The sequence below is a fragment of the Pelophylax lessonae genome, assembly GCF_965119305.1.
Source record: "Pelophylax lessonae genome assembly, chromosome: 4".
In the NCBI taxonomy this organism is placed as follows: domain Eukaryota; kingdom Metazoa; phylum Chordata; class Amphibia; order Anura; family Ranidae; genus Pelophylax; species Pelophylax lessonae.
Genome location: NC_138771.1, coordinates 500,728,552 through 500,753,316, shown reverse-complemented (window position 1 = coordinate 500,753,316; position 24,765 = coordinate 500,728,552). Strand labels below are relative to the sequence as shown.

General features: G+C 42.7%; 1 protein-coding gene across 4 annotated transcripts in view; it reads left to right on the top strand.

Annotated features, from left to right (window-relative positions):
* The first annotated feature begins 2,288 nt into the window (after positions 1 to 2,288).
* The window catches only part of LOC309553869 (potassium voltage-gated channel subfamily KQT member 1-like), a 137,190-nt gene continuing 114,713 nt past the window's right edge, over positions 2,289 to 24,765 (top strand). For 2 of the 4 annotated variants that reach the window (XM_082255351.1, XM_082255348.1), the window contains exons 1-3: positions 2,289 to 2,424; positions 2,928 to 3,149; positions 3,731 to 4,223. In XM_082255351.1, coding sequence (XP_082111477.1) covers positions 3,901 to 4,223 — 323 coding nt within the window. In that variant the 5' untranslated portion in view covers positions 2,289 to 2,424; positions 2,928 to 3,149; positions 3,731 to 3,900. Of the gene's footprint in view, positions 2,425 to 2,927; positions 3,150 to 3,489; positions 3,533 to 3,730; positions 4,224 to 24,765 lie in introns of those variants that run through there. The other 2 variants (XM_082255349.1, XM_082255350.1) reach the window with 2 other exon arrangements.

The following is a 24,765-nucleotide window of genomic DNA, read 5'->3' as shown; positions in this document are numbered from 1 at the left end:
GTGTCCCTCGTTCCCATCTCAAAAAGTTGGGAGGTATGGAATATGTGATCTTCGTCCTTCTTTCCACAGTACAGCGCTCCGTACCTCAGTAGCCAATCAGCAAGCTTTAGCATTGTGATGTGAGGACCTATAGTGGTGGTGGTGGGGAGGGGAGGGTTTTCCCTTGTAAATTTAAATTTCTCAGAAAGTCAGGCGTTCATAGGAGTTTCTGGGGAATACAAGGGCAGGGAAGAGCAGGGAAGGTTCAGGATGTTTATTGAGCCTCCTATATAAAGGAAACCTGTTACTGTGCAAATCATGGCCAAAAGCAGGTTTACTCTTTAATTTTTTATTTATTATGGTCAGGACTAAAAAAATGTTTTAAATATTTCTCCTTTCATTTATTTTCAAATAAAGCTAGTATATTGTTTTTTAAGATAATACAGTCTTCTATCCAGCCAACCTCCTATTATCACTCTCATTGCTTTGTGAAGCTAAGAGGGTCATCATTGCAGTGACTTCTCCCCTGTTCTAATTTCCATTATATTCTTTTATTTACACCTTAAACACTCAGCTACAGAATGCACTGATTTATCTGCTCCTTCCCCAATACACAGGCAATGTTTCAATCATACAAACAGAGCTGCAAAGCAAGCTGTGTCTGCTGTGCTGTCTCTTTAGCCAAACTACAGTGCTCTGGGAATCCTTTGTCCTGTATGAAATATTTGGAAAACCAAGATTTTTTTATAGATATTTTTAAAAAATGCACAATTTTAGAATAAAGAACTAAAGTTGTTTAACAATAGTAACAAAAGAGTTGACCCAAAACCATTACAGTTTTCCTTTAAATAAGAACTAATAATAAGCATGTGGAAGAATTTTAAAATATTGGAAGCTGAATAAGGTACAGACACAGCACACCTCTCATTGACTCCCAATCATTGTAAAGCAGGGCGGACACAAACAACTGATTCTGAGTGTCTGATTTAGAGGGTAATTTAATTACTTATTAGCAGCCCTCCTACCTTCAGACACCTAAGCCTGGTACACACGATCACATTATCGAACGAACATTCGTCCGCTTTTTGTTGCATGCTAGTCTCATATCGAAAGTAAAGTGGTTACTCAACATACCAAAAATTTTTGTACGACAGAATACAACTTCGGAAATGTTGTAATGTGTTGAATTGTTTTGTATGTACTCTTTTGTTTCTGAGCATGTGTAGTCTTGCTCTTATGATTTTTTTTTCGGAGGAAAACTGTACTAATTAAACGAAAATCTGATGTTATGTTCACGTACGATAAAAATTATATATAGCCTGAACCTTCAGTTTTTATCGTCCAAAAAGTTGGAATCTGCTGTCGGAAGCACTATACTAATTAGGGATCTACCAATTATCGGCAATGTTGATATATCAGGGGGCGATATGCACTTTACCAGATATATCGGAATCGGCCCCTGAGGTTACCAATATTGCCAATATTTCGGGAAAGAGCTGTACTGGAGTGATGCCTGCAGCTAGAGGCATCACCCCGGTACCGGCGTCCATAGCCGACGGTTGGCTGTCTTGTATTGCTAACCGATGCGGCTGAGAAGCCGATCGGCTGTCATTACAAGGAGCGTCCCACCAGGAGACCCGGGCATCCTACCTACATGACCGCCGAAGATAAGACCCGATCAAAGCCGCATTCGGCTCTGATCGGGTCTCCATGTAAAAAACCCGGAAGTGATGTCATGATGGATGACATTCCGGGTACTCGGGAGCAAACTTTAAAAAATGTAAGCATTCAAAACAGCCAAACTTGGCGTTTTGAATGCTTTTAAGTGCAGAGGAGGGGTTTGGGGTCTTTTAGACCCCCAGATCACTCCACTAGAGTACTTGTGAAAAATCTGAAAATATCGGCCAGTATCGGCCAATACCGATATCCGATGACCAAAATATCGGTATCTGTATTGGCACTAAAAAAGACAATATCAGTCGATCACTAATACTAACAAACAGAAAAACAGCAAATTGTTTGTTGTATGAAATTTTACTTCTGGGTTTTTTTATCGTGTGTACAGGCCTTATAGGGAGTAATAATTGCTTTGCAAGTCGTGCGTTTGGTAGTGATGTGTGTGAGTGCTGGGACTTGTAGTGCCTCTGCAGGGGTTGGATAGAAATGGCCCAGGTAATGCTGTGCTTGAGTAGGCAGAATGGCATTACTGTTCTCTGCAGAATGGATGGGGAGGGGGTTAGGCACTGATGAGCCAGGAGGAGGGGTCACAGCCTGAGCCTTCAGCGGAGAGGCAGAGAGACCCACACACCCACAAGCAGGTGCTGAACAAGGCATGGATGGCTGTATAGAGCCCTGTTCATCAAGGGGTTAATGGCAGAGCTTGGTGGAGACCACTGAAGGCTGACCTTCCCTAAATGTCACCGCAAGGAGGACCAGGTCCTGCAGGTAATGTGTTTGCCATGGCACACAATTCTTCACCTCTGATACAGCTGACCTCTGCTGGAATTGAAATTAATATACTGCTGCAAAAGTTGGCAGTGGGGGGTGTTGCGTGCCAACGTCTGCAGCAGTGCAATAGTCTGCCCTTAGTGCAACAATCTGCAGGGGGCAGAGAGGGCAAAGGTTAGTGACAGCGCAATAGTCTGCAGAATTCTTTAGTAACAGTCTGCAGCGGGCACAAAGGGCAAATAGACCACTGCGAAGCAACTGCACTTAACAAGCAGTTGTGTTAATTGCATTTTAATGTATGGTGCAATGTTCTGCAGAGGGCTGGATGCGACATATTTTGCAATAGGAAGGTTTTGAAATATCATTTGGTTATTGATCCAGAAAAGGTGGGGGCAGTGTTGAAACCCAAAAGTGATACTTTGTATTTTTTAAAATGCGAAAAGAGCCATGGCACGCCGACAGCGATGGAAAATGAATTTTGTATCTCCATTTTTTTACAGGTGTGCACACTTGCAAAGATTTCTTTTCAACTGGCTTTAACAAATCGCTTTCAACCGCTAAAACAGCGCATTGAGCATTTGGCGAGTGAAAATTGACGCTCTCTTTTTTTTAGAGACAAAATGATCAACAACTGGTTACAGATATTTCCTGGTGTGCGGGAAAATGGATTTGCATTTGCGCTACACCTCCGTCACAACTCTTTGACACCAGACGCGCAGGAGGTACATCTGCTTGATAAAGAAAGTTTGTCATGACATTGTTACATTTTGGAAAATATTACACATCTAAAACACACACATACATTTTAAATTATTTGGAAACATGATTGTTTAGAAATTAATTTATATATGGTTAAGGAGTAACTTCATACCACTTGATCCATCCCTGGGGGTATGTGGAATGCATACTAAGGTATTTAGGTACCCTAATGAAGAGTAATAAAGCTGGGAATTGCCATTCATAGTGAATGATTGACCTGTATCATAGCTTGAAACCTTGGCTCATGCAGCCGTTAGAGGACTACAAGTCCCAACGCCATAGAACACTTTGGGACTTGTAGTACTTTGACAGCTGGATGGCTGCAGTTCTGCATTGGCAGATCACTGTTGGTGACAGTAAGAGTTATGCGTATTATGTAACTCTGTTGGCCTCTCTGCGCCAGCTTATTGAATAAGCCTGAAAGATTGATGGATTTTGTCCTGCATGTGTTTTTTTTGTTGTTGTTGTTGTCATTTGTGTCTGTTTCGTGCTGTTCTCCAAGCCTGCCAGGTGCACTGACCTTGTGTTGTTCTTCTTGTTTCAGAGCTATGAGTGACAGTGGGTGACAGCAGGTGACACCGAGTGACACATCTGTGATCCTGTCTGCGGTGACTCTGAGCAAGACACTGATAAGAGGGATCAGGTCCCGCGGGAGCTTGCAATCCAACACCAGCAGCTGAGGATGTGAAATATTGATCAGCAGCAGTCTGCGCCATGTCGTGCAGTTCGGGGGAGTGCAGGGGGCTCCCCCTTTACAGCTTCTACACAGCCCCCCCTGCCACGGACCCTATGCATTACTCCTCAGTGTCTCTCAGCCCGGATCCCCCCTTAAACAATGGTTCTGGGACACCCTGTTCTGCCCAGGACCCCACGCTGCAGGTGAGCGGCCCCGCTGGGGGCGTGAAAGACGGGCACCCGGACTACTCCCCCAAGTGTTTCTACCGCCACTATCTCACTCGAACCAGCATGCAGGGTGACATCTACAACTTCTTGGAAAGACCCAGCGGTTGGCGTTGCTTGATATATCATTTTAATGTGTGAGTACGTTCTTACCTCGCCCCCCCATCTGCAAATTTGCGCTCATGGGCAAACTCATCGCTATCCTCACTGGTCATCTGAGCCTCTTCTAGTGTCCCTCTTATCTCTTTACCCAGTCTCCTGTCCTCCTCCTGTCTCTATTACACCGATAACACATTTACTATCTCCTCCATTTCCCCATTGTCAGATTGAGAATGCATAATTCAGGTCTCTGCTGGTGGGATTGCTGAGCCGGGGTATTGTCCACTTGGAAAAAAAAGGTCACTTACTCACTCTTGTCCTCCAGACACTCAGTTTTCAATTTCTGGGTTTTGGTTTTTTGCCAGTCAGTCCTACAATTTAAATTAGACAAAAACCCTAACTGAATGACATTTAGCTTGCTCTGTGTATCAAACAATTGCCATTTGTGTCATAAAATACTGCTTTAACTTTTCATCAATTTTGCCATCTTAATGCTGCTGATCTCTTCCAGCCTCTTTTAGCCGCTTCATGCATACATGCACTCGCTACATTGTCAGCTGCTCAACATTGCTTTGGACTATCTTCTAATAGTGACAACAGGGGACCATACCTGTGCAATGTGCGTCAGCATGGCGACTTGTAGCCTCCACCAGGGGTGAATATATGATAGGGTGACAATGCAGAAGCACAGTTGGGAGACAGTTGTCACGCTTTCACATGAGGTGCCTGAACAAGGACCTTCATGGCACGATCAACAGGGATTTATTATATAAAAAATTGCAGATTTGAACACATGGAAAACATTGTTTAAAATGACACTGTTGAGATTTTATTGATCGGTTTTAGCTCTAATTTAACGACAGCCAGGGAACTAGCATTTTCAAGGGGGGGGGGGACAATAAAATCATCCCTGTACTATTCACTACACGTTTTATTTAAAGTTTCACCAGCTGGCAAATTTGATATAGTAAAACAGGACAATACAGATTACAACCAATAGTCAATATTAACTCACTGAATGTAGGTTTTTGGAAACATTGGTTTAGGAGGTGTCTATGACCTGCTGTGGAGGTTTGTTTACAGCGGCCTACAAGGAGAGTATCATATTGGAATAGATAGCAGGAAAGCCGCACATACATTGGCGGCACGTGTGGTCACACATGACCGCATCTGACAACATTGTCATTTCGCTGCCCTCTAAGCTTATTGCACACAGTGTTGCCTCTGCAGACCACAAATAATAATATACAGAGTGATGGCCTATGTAACTTATTTTTAATACATTTTAACCAATGTTCAAATTTAAGAAAGGACCAGGTGACATTAATTGATACAAATAATTCAAATAAGGCCCCTTTCACATGGTTGGTTGTCAGTCAAAAAATGGATAAGGTCTGCGTCCTTTTCCGTTTTTCTGGATCAAACCATGATGGATCAGAGGTAGTCTAACGTAATCAAAGGCAAGTCTGATTCAATCCAGCCGGCCATGGATCCAACAAGGGTCTGGAAGGCTGCGGTTTGTAAAAGCAGAAAAAGGTGAACATGGATGTCACAAAAGTGCTCTGATTTAGCAGGGATCTGTTCACAGATCCCTTGTTGATCAGACAAGACGGGGGCCTGTGTGAAGCTGCCACTGATGACTTTTTGAAATCGACAGTTCATGCAAAATTATCCCAAGGTACAAACATTACATTTTTTCTCATACGATACCAGAACATATAATTTTCGTTTCATCAGTACAGTATTTAGCTGAAAAAAAATCAGAAGACCAAGACCATGCATGCTCTGAAATGACAGAATAGATTACAACACAATAGAACACATATTATATCACTTCTGAAGTTGTATTATGTTGTACGAGAATTTTTGTAACTTTAGTAACCTCTTAAATTTTGATATGACACTAGCATGCAAAAAAAAAAAAAAAAAACGGATGATCATTCGTCTGATAATCTCATTGTGTGTACTAGGCTTAAGTGCCGGTTCACACTGTTTGACTTGTCAGGCGACTTGGTCGCCTGACAAGTAGCGGACCGTGCTGTGCAATTGGAACCGTTCTAATACGAGCGACTCAAGTCGCTCCGACTTAGAAAAAGATTCTTGCACTACTTCGGGGCGACTTCGAAGCGACTTGCATTGACTTCCATTATGTGAAGTCGTTGCAAGCCGCGCCGAAGTTGCGGTGCACGGGCGACGGCATAATTCGCCCAAAGTCGTGTCGCCCTAGTGTGAACCGACACTTAGAGTACTTTGTAGCTAATTACCCTAATAATGCACCTTCCTTTTCTAGTTGAATTGTGACTGTTTTCTCCTTTGGATGGGTTTGGTGTCTACATAGGCTAGGTGTTCTTCTGCTGCACAGAGCAAGTCTAGATCTCCCACATGTTGCTGTAGCTTTAGGGCGGAAGGGGAACTTCTGATCCAGCATACGGTCATTACTGCAATATACAGGCAAAAGTTTGTGTACACCTGACCATCACACCTACAATATGGTTAAAAATGTGTGGACCCCCCTCCAAATAATTGAGTTCAGATGTCTCCAGTAAAGGGTACTGTTAATACTACAACATACAAACACATTTTAGACAATTGTGTTCTTTCAACCTTATGATAGCCGAATAGAAGCTGTCCTTTTCTGTTCCAGCATAACTGTGGCCCTGTGTACAAAGCCAGCTCCATAAAGACATGGGTTGATCAGTTTGATGTGGAGGAACTCAAGTGTCCTCCACAGAGCCCTGACTTCAACCTTACTGAACACCTTAGGATGAATTGGATTGCCAATTGTGAGCCAGGTCTCTTACAAATAAGCACAAATTCCTACAGACACACTCCAAAATCTTGTGGAAAGCCTCCCCAGAGAAGTGGGGGATGTTATAGCACAAATAGGGGCAATTCCATATTATTCCCATGGTTTGGGGATTGGCTAGCCAACAAGCTCCTACAGGTGTGATGGTAAAATGTTTGCAAACTTCTGGCTATATAGTGCATACATTGCATTGTATATGTCCTATTGTTGCTCCATATTTACGTTGGGAAAGGAGCATACGATATATTAGTTTGTGGCATGGCGCACATATGTATGCCTGAGGTCAAGGGCTCTGTTTATATGGAATGCAGTGTTTGCCTTTTTTCAACAATTCTCAGAGCATTTTCAACAATTATCACATTTTGCACTATTTATAAAAATGTGAATTTGAAAAGAATGTACTTTGAAAATGTCAAACTTAGAGATTTCTCTAAACCATTCTAAAAGGTGCTTTGATTTGCAAAACATTGCCTGCTCCAAACTTGTGTACAGCACATGCTTTTTCAGAGTGGCGCACACCTTGGGTCTAAGAATGACTGGTGGACCAGAAGGGGAGAACTTTTATTAAAATTCAGAATGACACCATTAGGGATTGTATGGCAATGATCCCCCTTTTCAATGCAGGTCTGACAGCTGTTCACCTATGTGTGCAAAAAAAAAAAAAAAGAAAATAATAGTACAAAAAAATGCTGCGCTACTCCAATATTGATTATATATTGCAAGAATATATTGTGTAATAATAAATGTCAAAATATCAGAATCATCACAATATTATCCCATAAACTATGTAATCCAAGCGATAAGTCAATAAATAGATCAACGATATCCATCCATCCATCCTCATCTTTTTGTACTATTATTTGGTTGTGATGTGGGAACACATTGTAGGTGTTTTGCAGCACTCTTAGGCCTGGTTCACACCTATGCAGGTTGCAGTTTGAATCTTTCTGGTGCATTTTGCGTTTTTCAATACACAGTTTTAATCCATTGATGTCTATGAAACCAAAAACTCAACTTGCTGGTCCCTGGCCCTTTCAAAAAAATGCACAGATGTGAACATGACCCATAGGAAACCATGTTAAATGGACTGCAGTGTGTTTTTGCAAAATTGAAAAGGCACTAAAAATGCATAGGTGTGAACCAGACCTAAGGGTCCTTCCACACGGGCTTACCGCCTGGCGGACCCCGTTTTTCTCAGTGGTGATTGATCCACCGATCCCCGCTGAGCAGGCGGATGACAGGTCTGTCTCCGCTTACTTTGCAGAAACGGAGCTGTCAGATCCCGGCTATCCTCTATGGGGGGGACTGCTTGTCTGTTTTCATCTGATCCGATCCTCCAGACAGATGGAAAATAGGGATTCCATCCGTCTGGATTTCATGGACAGGACAGGATCAGATAGCAGCGGGTGTCAGTGGACATGTCACCGATGACATCCGCTGCTCCATAGGGGTGCATGGAGCATCCGATCAGGTCTGCCTGAAAAACTCAGTTTTTCAGGCGGACTGGATCGGAAAGCCCATGTGAAAGGGGCCTAAGAGTTATTTTTGTATGCATTGATTGGTAGCGCACAGAGAATTATATAAATATTTTCACAGAAAAGAAATCTCAATTTGTCATTTTATATGCAATATAGAATAATTGCATAATTTTCCGCTCTTTTTTTATACTTAATAGACAAAACCGCAGAGAAATGGTCTAATTAAAAATGGCTAGCTCTGAAAATTGCAACTAGGCAAAAATCATGCAAGACAAAAGGGATAAGCTGTGTTTAATAAATCAAACAAATAAGTAAATAAACTGCATCACAAAAAATTTGGCATAAATTACTTATCACCCATTATATATAGCAACATTTTAGAAATGGGCTTTAATTAAGTCCTACTTTACTGGCTAACAGGTTTGATTGAATTGGAATTTTTTCCAGAATCCATTAGCTTTGAAAATGATGAATATTTCCAGGGACAAAACATTCCCCGGACAAATCTCAAGAACTTTGGACAAGTGTAGTACCTTCACATTCGCCCCGTTGTGATGGGGTTTTTATCATTATTAATCATTTATTATATAATATAAATGTACATAATGCATACTAATGGGTCGGAGGGTGGAGAGGAGGCTTATTTTTTTTATTTTTGATTACTTTTTCCCCGACCCATCATCCTATGGGCTTTGAGAGCTGGGGTACAACGCGTATACTTTTGATTTTAGAATACTGTAAAAGGCTTTTGAAGTGGCATTAAAATGTTAAATTCATATGTGATTGTAATGATAGGATTCTACATGTTTAACTACTTGCCGACCCACCACAGTACATGCAATGCATCCGGAAACTATTCACAGCGCTTCACTTTTTCCACATTTTGTTTTGTTGTGTTACAACCTTATCCCAAAATGGAATAAATTCATTGTTTTCCTCAAAATTCTTCAAACATTACCACATAATGACAATGTAAAAGAAGTTTGTTGGAAATCTTTGAAAATTTGTTAAAAAAAAAAGAAGAAATCCCATGTACATAAGTATTTACAGCCTTTGCTCAATACTTTGTTGAAGCTTCTTTGGCACCAAAACAGCCTTACGTCTTTTTGAATATGATGCTACAAGCTTGGCACACCTATTTTTGGGCAGTTTCTCCCATTCTCTCACGTGCAGTCGGTGCACATCCATTTTCAGATCCACTCCAGAGATGTTCAATCGGGTTCAAATCTAGGCCCTGGCTGGGCCACTCAAGGACATTCACAGAGTTGTCCCATAACTACTCCTTTGTTATCTTGGCTGTGTGCTTAGGGTCGTTGTCCTGTTGGAAGATGAACCTTCGCCCTAGTCTGAGGTCCAGAGCGCTCTGGAGCAGGTTTTCATCAAGGATGTCTCTGTACATTGCTGTATTAATCTTTCCCTCAATCCTGACTAGTCTCCCAGTTGCTGCAGCTGAAAAACATACCCACAGCATGATGCTGCCATCACCATGTTTCATTGTAGGGTAGATATTGGCCAGATGATGAGCGGTGCTTGGTTTCCTCCAGACATGCTTGCCATTCAGGCCAAAGATTTCAATCTTTGTTTCATCAGACCAGAGAAATTTTTTTCTCATGGTCTGAGAGTCCTTCAGGTGCCTTTTGGCAAATTCTAGGCGGGCTGTCATGTGCCTTTTGCTGAGTAGTGGCTTTTGTCTGGCCCTCTACCATACATGCCTGATTGGTGGAGTGCTGCAGAGATGGTTGTTCTTCTTGAAGGTTCTCCTCTCTTCACAGAGAAAGGCTGGAGCTCTGTCACAGTGACCATCGGGTTCTTGGTTAGCTCCCTGACTAAAGCCCTTCTCCCCTGATTGCTCAGTTTGGCCAATAATGTCTCAGAGGTCTACAGACAATTATGGCTTGGCTTCATGGCTTAGTTTGTGCTCTAACATGCACTGTTAACTGTGGGACCTTATATAGGTGTACGTTTAGTAAACTGAGAAGTTTTCTCTCAGTTCAATTCTCGGTAGTTCTCAGAGAAAAAATATCTCCTCTGGCACCCAGTTTAGAAGGCGGAGAACTTCACTTCTCACAGGGTGATCAGAGGAGAAGTTTTTTCTCTGAGAACTGCCGTGATCTCTGTATAACTGGGTGGACTGCCTGTAATCTCACGAGATTTTGTGAGATTACAGGCACTGCTAAGTTTAAAAAGTGAAACTAAAGTTTAAAAGAACTCGTAATGACATGTTCTGACACATGAAAACATATATATACACACACACACACATGCACGGTATATATACATACAGTATATAAATATATATATATACACATACACACACACACACATATATATATATATATATATATATATATATATATATACACACATACATACAGTACATACATACATGCCAATCTGTATGCAATTGCACTGTGTGTTGGCAGATTGCATGCAGATTGTACACCAGACCACAGGCTATCGTTTGTGGTGTGTGGGTGTGGGGACAGTGGGAAGAGTGATCAACACAGGGGTTCTGGCTTGTAGGATAGCTGGAGGAATCCTAGTAGTGTGTGGTAATTGCTAGACTGCTCCCCAACCCTTAGAGTGCATCAGATTGTATGTAAGATTTGTATCTGCCTGTGTGTGGTCAGCCAGCTGGATTGGACTGGAGTCTCCCTCTAGTGGTGACCGAAGGCAGTGCAGGCTGTGAAAGTATTGCAACCAATCTAATTACTTAAGCCCCGTACACACGTACCGATCGTCGGCCGAACGATCGGCCGTCTTTTGTCCCCGGGCTGTCATGTCCGCTGAAAAGTGCAAAAGACTGCACACGAATTTTGTCCGCAGACTGCAGAAGTGATGTCATGTGATGGTTAACTTTCCCTGTGTTTTTTCTTTTATGAGCATGCCCAGTCTTGCAAATCTGCTGTCTGTCGGCCGAATTCTGTACTGACTGGCGAACAATCGGCCATTCTGGTGTCGGCATACAAACATTTTAATGCTTGCACGACAGATTCTGTTCGGCCGAAAGTGCGCTGTCGGCTGTCGGAAGCATCATACTAACAAGCCTACATTTGGCCGATCGGTCGTCTGCCGAATCTTTTCTGCGACAATCGGTACGTGTGTACGAGCCTTTAGTAGGAATTTTCTTTATTTCCGTTATCCCCTTATACTGCCCAGTCACGATTCATCACGTCTCGTTTAGCTAGTCGCCGTGGGCGTGGTTGAATCGTGACAGATTGGTTTCATCCCACACTCCAAAGACATGCTGGTAGGTTAATTGGATCGTGTATAAAAAATTGGCCCTGCTGTGTATGTATGTGAGTGATGCCTCGTACACACGTACCGATCGTCGGCCGTAAATATTCGGCCGACGACCGATCGGCCGATTGTATGCTTGTTAGTATGATGCTTTCGACAGCCGACAGCGCATTTTCGGCCGAACAGAATCTGTCCTGCAGGCATTAAAATTTTTGTTGGCCAACACCAGAACGGCCGATTGTTCGCCAGTCAGTACAGAATTCGGCCGACAAACAGCAGATTAGCAAGACTGGGCATGCTCAGAAAAGAAAAAACACACGGAAAGTTATTCATCACATGACATCACTTCTGCAGTCGGCTGTTGTTGGCCGACAAAATTCATGTGCAGTCTTTTGCAGTTTTCAGCGGACAGGACAGCCCTGGACAAAAGACGGCCGATCGGTACATGTGTACGAGGCATTAGGGACCTTAGATTGTAAGCTCCTTGAGGGCAGGGACTGATGTGAATGTGCAATGTATATGTAAAGCGCTGTGTAAATTGACTGTGCTATATAAGTACCTGAAATAAAAAAAAAAAATATATATATATATACATACATACACACCAGTACATACAGTATATATATATATATATATATATATATATATATATATATATACACAGATATATATGTGATTGTATAGTTAATGTGTTTCTAACCTGCTGTTGATGTATATTTCACTGCAGTAGGGAGAGTTTTTACTTTCACTTTTGGGCACTGGGACATTCACAGCAGAGATCTCCTATTTCTTCCTGCTATCTCCACCTCTGAGCTGGAGAAGTAGGAAGAGGAGATCTTCAAAGAGAAGCACAGTGATCAGGTGACATCATGTGTTTCTAAACTGGCCGTTTCTATTGCAGTGAATGCAAGCTGTTTGTGTACTGAGATGAGAAGAGAAGACTATGTTCTCCACTACTCTTCTCAGTATTTTAAACCTGCAATGCTCTGAGACAAGCCGTGATCATCCAGATCTCGGCTTATCTCAGTTTACTAAACGTACACCATAGACAGGTGCATGGCTTTCCAAATCATGTCCAATCAACTGAATTTACCACAGGTGAATCAATCAATTTGTAGAAACATCTCAAGAATGAGCAGTGGAAACAGGATGAACCTGAGCTAAATTTTGAGTGTCATGGCAAAGGCTGTGAATACTTATGTACATGTGATTTTTTAGTCTTATATTTTTAATAACATTTGCAAGGATTTCGAATAAACTTCTTTCACGTTGTCATTTTATAATATTGTTTGTAGAATTTTGAAGAAAATGATTTTAATTAATTTTGGAATAAGGCTGTAACATAACAAAATGTGGAAAAAGCGAAGCACTGTAAATACTTTCTGGATGCACTGTATATGCGGCGGGGTGGCACATGCAGGCACAATTAGTACATGTACGTCATGTGCCTGCTTCGAGTTTAGGAGCGCAATGTGCACTTCCCCTCTATGCGACCGCTGTATCCACCAAACATAGCGGATTGGTACTCCGGTCCCGGTGATCATATCAATTCATTCATAAAAGTTATGTTTCCTATGCTGTGATTGGCCCACATATATCACATGTTCCCTGGGCAAATCACAGTACACTGTACCAAATGATTAGCTGTAGCCAATCACAGATTACTAGTGTTCACAGTTGTCACTCATTCATGACAGTTGAATACGTTGCTGTTACAATGATCTCCAAGTGTAACAAAAAAATCCCTGATCACCCCCCTCAGAGTAGTAGAGTGTTACTATGGTGACACGGAACTACTCTGAGGAAAATATGTAAAAAAAAAAAAAAAGTAAATAAAATTGAAAAAAAATCTTAATAAATTGAAAAAAAAATTAAAAAATGTAATAAAAATGTATTTTATTTATTTTAACATACTGTCTCCAGTCAGTGTCCCTGACCACTGCCACACCAGCCATTGTTGTACTTCACTGGTAACAACATGTAAAAAAAAATTCAAATTTATTTCAATTTCTTCATTTTCATAAAAATTGTGACAAAAAAAATTAGAACTTCAGAAAAAACTCGACACGCCTCCTACTACATGCCTTAGACTGTCTACTTTCCAAAAAAGGGTAATTTCGAGGGGGGGGGGGTTGTTTGTACTGTCCTGGCATTTAGGGGCCTCAAGAGATGAGATAAACCGTTAGTACATCTGAAATGATCCGTTTTTAAACATATATACCATAGTTTGTAGACGCTATAACTTTCACACAAACCAATTAATATACACTTATTGGAATTTGTTTACCAAAAGCATGTAGCAGAGTCAATTTTTGCCAAAATATATGCCAAAATTTGATTTTATTAAATATGTTTTATTTTATTTATGTTTTATAGCAGAAAGTAGAAAACACATTGTTTTTTATAAAAAAAAATGTTTTTGTTTATATAATTAAAAAAAAAAACAGCGGTGATCGAAGACCACCAAAAAAAGCTCTATTTGTGTTAAAAAAAATGAAAACATTTCATTTGTAAGCTCTAACGAGAAGGGCCCTCTGATTATTAAAGTGTATTGTATTTGCACTGCCTACCTTCAAGTTGTAAAGCGCTGCGTAAACTGTTGGCACCATATAAATCCCATATAATAATAATAATTTGCACATAGTATTGCATGACCGCACAATTGCCAGTTAAAATAGCGCAGTGCTTATTTCCAAATTCTTTGGTCATGAAGGGCGTAAAACCATCTGGAGATGAAGTAGTTAACTTTAACTGCTAGCATGTCTAACTTATAGCATGTTAAACGCGTGTTTTACTGCCGTTAATGGGATGCCTAGGTGTGAATCTGACCCTAAAGGCAGCAAATAAATAAATGTTCAAACAGAAAATGTATTTTTTTGTTCCAATTTTTGTGACAATAAGACGATTTTGCTCTGCAGGTGACGGGGTCACTTTAGGTTAGGCAAGGTTCCCTCTTTCTCACTCTCTGTAAACAATGTTGGTGCCCCCCATCCTTCCATCCCTGCTGTCATCCGGGCAATAGATCCAGGATTTTCTGATGGTTTCTTGCCAAGTTTTGGGATCGGCCCCTCTTTCGAGGACAGCGGGCTCAGGCGGTAATCGTTGAGTGTGGATAAGCTCCGTCAGCTGGGCAGATGTTGCAGTGAGTGGCTGAGATAATCTGCAGCTTTATCCTGGTGTGTGCTGTGCGGGGTGAGGATATTATCGGCTTCTGTGTCCGTTCCACATGGCATCTGATCTGCGGGCCCCTATACTCCTGGTTTGCAATGCGATGCCAATGGATAGTTCCAATTTATCATCGTCTGCCAGCGGGAGAAGGCTTTTAGGTGATGGCACACAGGTTACAAATTCATCAAAGCTGAAGCTCAGCTCCAGGTTTTATCCGTAGTTTTGGACAGAGTAGAAAAGACTTTAAATTATGTTTAAAGCTTTTTTGACCATACTTCTGTTGTGGGTCACAAGACTACAAATACTTTCAGGCTTCTGTGACCCAGAGACAGCTGACTGGGCAGAGCCGTGCAGGCTCCGTAGGGATCCCGACAGTATTGTTGGAATCCACCCCACTGTCTGATTGCTCCTATGAGCGCTGGAGGGGCAGAGCTCTCTGCTTGGGGCAGACAGAGAACTGGGCGATCAGTGGTCATGTGACTGCTCAGTTCTTGGCCTTAGAGCTGATGTGGGACAGCTGCAGCATAGAGTGGTGAGTATGTGTGTTTGGTTTTTTAACCACTTGCCGACCGCCCGCAGCAGTTTTACTGCGGCAGACTGCACAAATCGACCTAGGGGTACGTCGGTTTGCGGGAGTGGTGCTGGGGGGCGAGCGTGGATGCCAATCAACAGGACCGGCGGCCGCGATTGCCACCGGGCACCCGCGACCGCTCCCCATGATCGATCACAGCTGACCGCTGTGCTCTTTGAAATTATCACAGAGCACCTGTGTTCCTCCTATTTAGGATCACAGGTCTCCATGATCACTTCACAAGTCCCTCCCCCCCACAGTTAGAAAACACTCCCCTAGGCTCACAATTAACCCTTTGATCACCCCTAGGTTAACCCCTTCCCTGCCAGTGTCATTAGTACAGTAACAGTGCATATTTTTAGCACTGATTACTGTAGTTATGTCACTGGTCCCCCCAAAAGTGTCAAAAATGTCAGTTAGGGGTCCGATCTGTCCGCTGCAATGTCGCAGTCCCGCTAAAATGTGAAAAATATTGTTTTTCTCTTTTTTTGTTTATAGCGCAAAAAATAAAAATCGCAGAGGTGATCAAATACCACCAAAAGAAAGCTCTATTTGTGGGGAAAAAAAGACATCAATTTTATTTTGGTACAGCGTCGCACAGCCACACAATTTTCCGTTAAAGTAAGGCAGTGCTGGATCGTAAACAAAATGGCCTGCTCATTAGGGGGCAAATCCTTCCGGTCGAGAACTGGTTAAAGCTCATACTTTTCCTTAAGGGCTTATGCACACTAGACCTTTTTACAGCTGCTGTTAGGGGCATCTGGCATTTTTTAAAGACCCCAAATCTCTCCTTTGCACTTAAAACATACCCTCCTGCTGCTTGTAATAGCAGCCGAGCGGTTGATTAGCCGCATCTTTGTTATTACAAGAAAGCCAACCGTTGGCTCTAAAAAAATGTCTAGCTGCAGGCATCTCCCCAGTACTACCCCTTGAACCCGAGACCACATATTTGCGTTATGTCGGCGGGAAGGGGTTGAGTATGTAGCCCTCTATAAAAAGGGAATGCTATGTACACCTTATTGTGTGTCACTAATATTTAATATCTAAAACCACAACCAAAATGACATAAGAGTTTAACAAGCAGTAGTAAGCATTACCCCCAAGGATGCACTGGTTGAGATCCTGGGGGGAATCTCATTAAAATATATATTCATCAGAATAGGAAATCTTTATCTTTTTATTTTAAGTCCAGCACATCAACTCTCTGCTGGTGATCGGTGTCATTTGACAGCGATTGGGTGACAGCAATATCACTGTGACATAAATTTACCATGGGGAGAGAGGGACAGGCTGCTACAATGTATCTGAGCACTAAAATGTAAGTTATTTTAAGCAAAGAATGAATAAATAAACTGAATCGGTCAGGTAATGAAGACATAAAATACAGCATGAAGGGTAAGGGTCCATTTCTATTTTTGTGGCTGTTTAGTACACTTGCATTAATGGGCGTTATGGTGCACATTAACGTGCGTTGTGTTAAGGCAGCCCATTGAAAACAATGGCCTTCCAATGCACCCAAAAGTTAGGAAAAACAATCTACTGTATGATTACTTACTCATCACCACACGCTACCATTACCCTAGTGTATTGGGGATCCATTCAAAATGAACAACGCATGTAACACATTGTCGTATGTTGCGGTAACATACGTTAGTCTTATGGCGCTTTTCCACTGCATGGTACGGCTCGGTTTGGCGCTTTCCCACCGCATGGTACCGCATGGTACGGGTTAGAACGCTTCGGTACGGTTTGGTACAGCGGCGCTTTTCCACTACATGGTACGGCTCGGTACGGCTCGCTTAAACAGTACCACCTCGGTTGGGATTCCAAGCGGGCCGTACCTATACCATATCCCACAATCCTTTGCATGCAGCCTTGATTGTTTGTCACTACTAGCCACTGATTGGTCAGAGAATGATTGTAATCCCACCCACTTACTACTTTAGTGGAAAAGCAAACTGAGCCGAGTAGAGCCTATACAGTGCTGAAAGGTGCCGACTCGTACCACACAGTGGAAAAGCAAACTGAGCCGAGCTGGGCCAAGCAGTGCCAAGTGGAGCCGAACCGGTACTTGCAGTGGAAAAGTGCCATTAGTGTGCCCTAAATGTTGTGTTTTTAATTACAATTGATTGGCTTCATGAGAAGTCATTGTAATTATCATTTTGAGAACTTAACCACTTCCCGCCCGCCCTATTACAAATTGACGGCGGGAATGTGGTTGAGTTATCCTGACCGGACGTCATATGACGGCGGCAGGATAACACAGCTCTGGGCGTCCCCCGGGGGCGCGCAGAGCGGCGATCGGTGATGCGGGGTGTCAGTCTGACACCCTGCATCTCCGATCTCGGTAAAGAGCCTCTGACGGAGGCTCTTTACCATGTGATCAGCCGTGTCCAATCACGGCTGGTCACATAGTAAAACAGGAACAGCCGTTGATCGGCTTTCCTTAGTTCGTGCCTGACAGGCACGAGTAAAGGAGCGCCGATCGGCGGCTCCCCTGACAGGGGGGGGGGTCGGCACTGGTAATCAGATCATTGATTACCAGTGCAGACCCTCGGGGGGGGGGATGCCACTAGATCCACCAGGGATGCCCACTATGACCCCAGGGATGCCCACTATGACCCCAGGGATGCCCACTATGGCCACCAGGGATGGCGATCAGGGCTCAGGGAGCCCCCCATTGCCCTCCCCATCAGTGATGCCCACTAGTGTCCTCCCTATCAGTGCTGCCCACAAGTGCCCATCATTGCCATCCTTTAGTGTCGCCCACCAGTGCCCATTATTGCCCACCAGTGCCGCCTATCAGTGCCCATTAGTGCCCATCAGTGCCGCCCGTCAGTGCCCATCAGTGCCGCCCATCAGTGCCCATCAGTGCCCACCAGTGCTGCCTATCAGTGCCCATTAGTGCCCGTCAGTTCCACCTATCAGTGCCCGTCAGTGCCGCCTATCAGTGCCCATCAATGCCGCCTATCAGTGCCCAGCAGTGTCGCCTATCAGTGCCCACCAATGCTGCATATCAGTGCTACCTATCAGTGCCACATATCAGTGCCTATCAGTGCCGCCTATCAGTGCCGCCTATCAGTGCCGCCTATCAGTGCCACCCCATCAGTGCCACCCCATCAGTGCCACCCCATCATTGCCTCTTCATCAGTGCCTGTCAGTGCAGTCTCATCAGTGCTCATCAGTGCAGGAAAAAACTTATTTATTTACAAAATTGTATAACATAAACAAAAAAACTTTTTTTTTTTTTTCAAACTTTTCTGTCTTTTTTTATTTGTTTAGCAAAAAGTAAAAATTACACAGGTGATCAAATACCACCAAAAGAAAGCTCTATTTGCGGGGGGAAAATGATATAAATTTGGTGTAAGTACAGTGTTGCATGACCGCGCAATTGTCATTCAAAATGCAACAGCGCTAAAAGGGGAAAATTGGCCTGGGCGGGAAGGGAGGGAAGTGCCCTGTATTAAAGTGGTTAAAGTAAACCCTAGCTGGATGACACTTTTCAAAAAAAATTGTAATGTTTTTTAAAATAAAATTCTTGTTTTCACTTTTTTTTTATCCTTTGTTGCATCTCAGTGTTGCTGATCTCCTGCAGCCTCCTTGCAGCCGCTTCCTGTCTACATGCACTCCAGAGTTGGCTGCCGGGCATTTCTCAGGGCAGGTTGGAGCATGCCAGAGTAATGTGTAATGCCTCGTACACACAATCAGATGATCGGACGACTTATCGTTCGCATTTTGTTGTATGATACTAGTATCGAATTCAACAATGCGTACTAAACGTATGATTTTTTTTTTGTACGATTCTGGAAAAGCTTCTTGGTTGCGTAACTACGTATCGGATAGTGCCAAACACAAACAATGGCAGCCAGGCTTTTTCAAGGTCATTTCATGTTTCTGATCATGCGCGGTCTTTGTCTATTGATTTTTAGTGAACGCATACTGTACTGATTAAACGATTGTCGTTCGCTACGCTATCGTACGACAAAAGCTTTCGTGTTTGTCCCTTTGAATATTGTTGAACGAAATGTCGTGATCGGCTGTCGAAAGCTGTGTACTAACGATCAGATTATCGTGCAATCAATTCGAAAGAGATTTTTTTTTTATACGATTATCTGAATGTGTGTACGAGGCATAATGCCGGTGTGACAAGATGACGACATAGAAACGCAACTTTGATACATGGACAGAGTGTTGTCACCTTAAAACAGGAAGTAACTGAGCAAGGACCTTCCTTGTGGTGAAGGTGAAATCAGAAGATTTAAATATACTGAAAACAACTTTTGAAATGACAATAACTTGTTAAAGCTTATATGAGATTTTAGAGGTTGGGTTTACATATATTTTAGGAAAGAGTAAACGTCATGAATAGATATATTCTATCAATTTATATACAGTGATGGCTGGTGCTCCATGGGCCTGGGGGGGGGGGGGGGTGGCAGACTGGACTGAAGTGGAGCGCAGGCGGCGGTGGTTTCCCCCAGTGGTGGCGGCAGTGGTTTCCCCCGCGTCTCCTCCATCCTCCTCGGCCAATCGGGAAATGGGTATCAGGATAATAGCGAATATTTGCTATTGTCACACAACTGGGTGGGCTCGGGGCGCAGAGAGCACCCTTTTTTAAGCCAATTAGAGCCTCTGGTTCTAATCACCTGCTTCAAATAAAAAAAAAAAAAAACCCATTGGAATCCATGCTTCTGGCTCCCTGCATGTAGATTAGGGGGCCAGGCGCATGGATTATGGGGGGGGGGGGGGGGGGCGGCGCCCCCAATGCACCAGCCGCCACTGTTTATATACCACAAAAACCCAGTGCTTGTTTTTCTGGTAATAGGAGGGTGCTGCACCTTTAATAAGCCTGAATACAAGATTTCCACCAAAATTACACCAATATAAAAGTGTTCATTTCCCCATAACAATTAATATTCAGTGCTTCAATAAAAAAACAAAAAGTCAATAGTGTATCAATGTAAATGATAACATGAATCATAAATTCATATAAGTATCGAAATAAATATTCCTAATACTTCATAATTCATATTAAATTAGCAACATAAATTTATGACCCATAATTCAGCGTAAAAAGTCCAGAATAAAAGATGGGGCCTGGTATGGATTGATGGATTGGGGGCAGGGGGGGGGGGGGGGGTTCGGATCGAATTTGTGTTCAAAACAGATGACATGCGGTTTAGATGCACTCCCATAGAAGGCAAAAGCCAGGAATTTTCATCTGACGCGAAAACGCATCAGAAAACACACAGGACTCTTGTTCAATTCGCACTGATTTTGCACTGCCACTGCACCGCATATATGTGAACCGGCTCCATAGAGAAAGCTGCCAGTTTACATATCATGTGAATCGGATGCAGTTAGAAATGCTTCCAATTAGCATATATATGAACTGAGCCTTATACAGTTTGTCTGCGTTCATCATCATGCACCATTAGAGCACTTGGACTTCTCCCCTGTCAGAACAAAGCTGTGCCTTGTTTACATAGGCAAATTCATAAAACAGGAACCCTCAGATATGGGACTTTACATGGCAACGAATACTATTACCTAAATTAACCGCTTGCCGACTGCTCACAGTATATTTACTGCGGCGGTCAGCCCCTCACAGGCAGAGTGACGTAGGTCTACGTCGCTCGCCTGTGAGGCTCTGGGGAGCGAGCGCGCGCCCGCGGAGGCGCGCTCCCGCTCCCGCGCGGTCACGGACCTCCCCGCGCGTGTGACCAGCGGATCCGATGTCCGCCGGTCACTCGGCGATCGGCGGGGGAGAGGGAGAATGTCAGGCAGCTTGTGTAAACAAGCTGCCTGTCATTCTCCTCGCTGTAAAAACACTGATCACATGGATCTACTATGTAGATCCGTTGATCAGTGTCCTTACAGCTCAAGCCACAGCCAATCACAGTAGAAAGCACGCCCCTAGGGACACACACAGCCCCTCCCTCCCAAATAAAGTTAACCCCTTCACTACCAGTGTATTTTTACAGTAACAGTGCATATATATAGCACTGATTACTGTAGAAGTGTCACTGGTAACCCCAAAAGTGTCAAAAATGTCAGTCAAGGGTCCAATCTGTCCACCCAATGTCGCAGTACCGCAAAAAAAATCGCAGATCGCCACCATTACACGTTAAAAAAAAAAACACCAAAAATGACAGAAATCTTTCCCTTTGTTAGTAAACGCGATAACTTTTGCGCAAACCAATCAAAATACGCTTTTTGCGATTTTTTTTTACCAAACATAGGTAGCATAAAACAAATTGGCCGAAAATTTTAAAAAATTTTGATTTTTACATTTTGTTTTTTGGGGAATTTCATATAAAAAAATGTGAAAAATATTGTTATTTTTGCAAAATGTACGCTCTTTTTTCGTTTATAGCGCAAAAAGTAAAAATCGCACGGGTGATCAAATACCACCAAAAGAAAGCTCTGTTTGTGGGAAAAAAAGGACGCCAAATTCGTTTAGATACAGCGTCGCACGACCGCGCAATTGTCTGTTAAAGTCACGCAGTGCCGAATCGCAAAATACCCCCTGGTCGTTTAGCAGGAAAATCCTCCGGGGCTTAAGTGGTTAATTACAATTTAGAATGTTTTTTTTTTTTAATTGTACACAAATTCTCTAATAGGGATCGACCGATTATCGGCAACACCGATATATCGGGGGCCGATATGCACTTTCCCTTATAAATCGGAATCGGCCCCTGAGGTTACCGATATTGCCAATATTTCTGGCAAGTGCATGTACCGGAGCGATGCCTGCAGCTAGAGGCAACACCCCGGTACCGGTGTCCATTTCCGACGGTTGGCTGTCTTGTAATGACAACCGATGCGGCTGAGAAGCCGCTCGGCTGTCATTACAAGGAGCGGGAAGGGACGGCCCCCCTCCTCCTGCCGCCTTCCGCGGCTTGCCCGGGTCTCCTGTCCCATCGGGAGACCTGGGCAACCAGCCTGCACGGCCGCCGAAGACCCGATGAAAGCCGCATTCGGCTCTGATCTGGTCTCCATGTAAAAACCCGGAAGTGATGTCATGACATCACTTCCGGGTACTCAGCACTGAATTAAAAAAACTGACAGCATTCAAAACAGCCAAACTTGGCATTTTGAATGCTTTTCAGTGCCGAGGAGGGGTTTGGGGTCTTTTGTTGTAAAAAAAAAATATTTTTTTACATGTCCGAAAATATCGGCCGATACCGATATCCGATGACCAAAATATCGGTATCGGCATTAAAAAAACGATATCAGTCGATCACTATTCTTTAATTATATCACAAAAAGCTGAAAAAAATTATACACAATTAAAATGGCAATTCAGACATATAGACAATTTATAAAGAATCAAAAAATTCCCATTTGAAAACACAGGGCAGAATGCCTCATACAATGCAAGCCCAACGCGTTTCAAAATTGGCTTTAGTTATCTTCTTCAGGGGTGTATATAGTGCAGAAACAAGGAGTAATATTCATTTTAGAGGTAGTTCGAAGTTGAAGAACATGAGAGTTATGAGAACATAAGCATTGTCCTCCAGTTACCAATAAGGGGCACAGAGGTCAGGGCAGAAGGTAAGTGGGTAGATGTCTGAATGTCTCCCTAAAGGAGACCACTGCAGACCTAATGCTTACAGAGTGCTAGCATGCAGCTGCTATGCTGGTCGAAGGGCAAATAGGACATTTTCTCTTCGACCAGCAGGGGTTTTGGGAGACATTCAACCATCTACCCACTTACCTTTTAATTATCCACATCTGTGAAAACAATCCCTTCAGTTGATGTACTTAATTTCAGGATTAAGATTGAGCAGACCATGAGTCATACAGTACATCTGTCTTTGCTTATATTTTTCACAAGATGCGGCATTCACCCTTCCAGCTTTTTGTTTCCATTCTTATGGGTCTGACCGACCTCAGTGGATCTCAGGCTGGCTGCAATGACCTTTGTGCCCCCTATTGGTAACTGGAGGACAATGCTTATGTTCTCATGGTCATAACTGTGGCTTTCTCTTCAACTTCTAGATACCTCTAAGCAGAATATTTATTCTTGTTTCTACACCATATACAGCACTGAAGAAGATTACTAAAGCTAATTTCGAAACGCTTTGGGTGTGCATTGTATGAGGTATCAGCCCGATGTTTTTAAGTGGGAATTTTCGGATTCTTTATAAATCGTCTACATGTCTAAATAGCCATTTTAATTGTGTATAATATGTTTTTCAACTTTTTCTGATATAAATAAAGAATTTTTGTACAATTAAAAAAAAAAAAAAAAAAAAACATTCTAAATTGTAATTAAGTTGGGTAATTGTATTCAGTGCCATGTAAAGTCCCATCTATGAGGGTTCCTTATTTATGCATATGCACAAAAGGAATGTGGGCAACTATCAATCACAATTTACATAAATTTTCTGTTCACATAGGTAGATCTCTGTTGTGTGTCTCTGCGCGGCGATGGGCGGATGTAGGTGGACATCCAGTACCTGGCACCCGGGTGTGTAATCATAGCAGAAGCGGATCACCGGTGGCGCGAGTGCGCCCCCTAGGCGGAGGTGCAGAATCACGTATATATACGTGATTCTGCACAGGAAGGCCACCCTGTTGCAATATATCTGCTATGGGCCGGTCCTTATTTATGAAGTATTAGGAATCTTTATTTTGAGGATTTATATGAATGAACTATTCATGTTATCGTTTACATTGATACACTGGTGACTTTTTGGTTTTAATTTGCAGCACTGAGTGTGAATTAATTTTTTTATGGGGGATGCACACTTTTATTATGGTTTATAATTCTATCAATTTAACACGTAAAATATACTTATATAAAATATACAGAACTTGATACATCTGCATATCCTGTGAAGGGGGGGTAAACATTGTCCATAATGAAGCATAAGGGCCCTTCACATCAGCCTGGTCTGCAGTGGTGTGCTAAACATACACACGCTAACTCATGTTGTGTAGCACATTCATTGCATTAGGAAAGCTTATTCAGTTTGACCAAAAATCCTGTAAAGAGAATTTTTGGCAGTGCACTGCCACACAACGATCTGCACTGCACCACACGTCTGAATAAATGGCACAGGAATGCACAGACTCGTAATATGTATCGCTAAATGTGATAGTAGCGCGTACTAACATGTACATTACTGCATCGCTGCAGTAGGAAAGGGTCTTACCTGATGGACTGCACATTATGTTCCCCTCCATGTATGGGTGCATCTCATAAAATTAGAATATCATCAAAAAGTTCATTTATTTCAGTAATTCAATTCAAAAAGTGAGACTCTTATATTTTATATAGATGTGTTACACACAGAGTGATATATTTC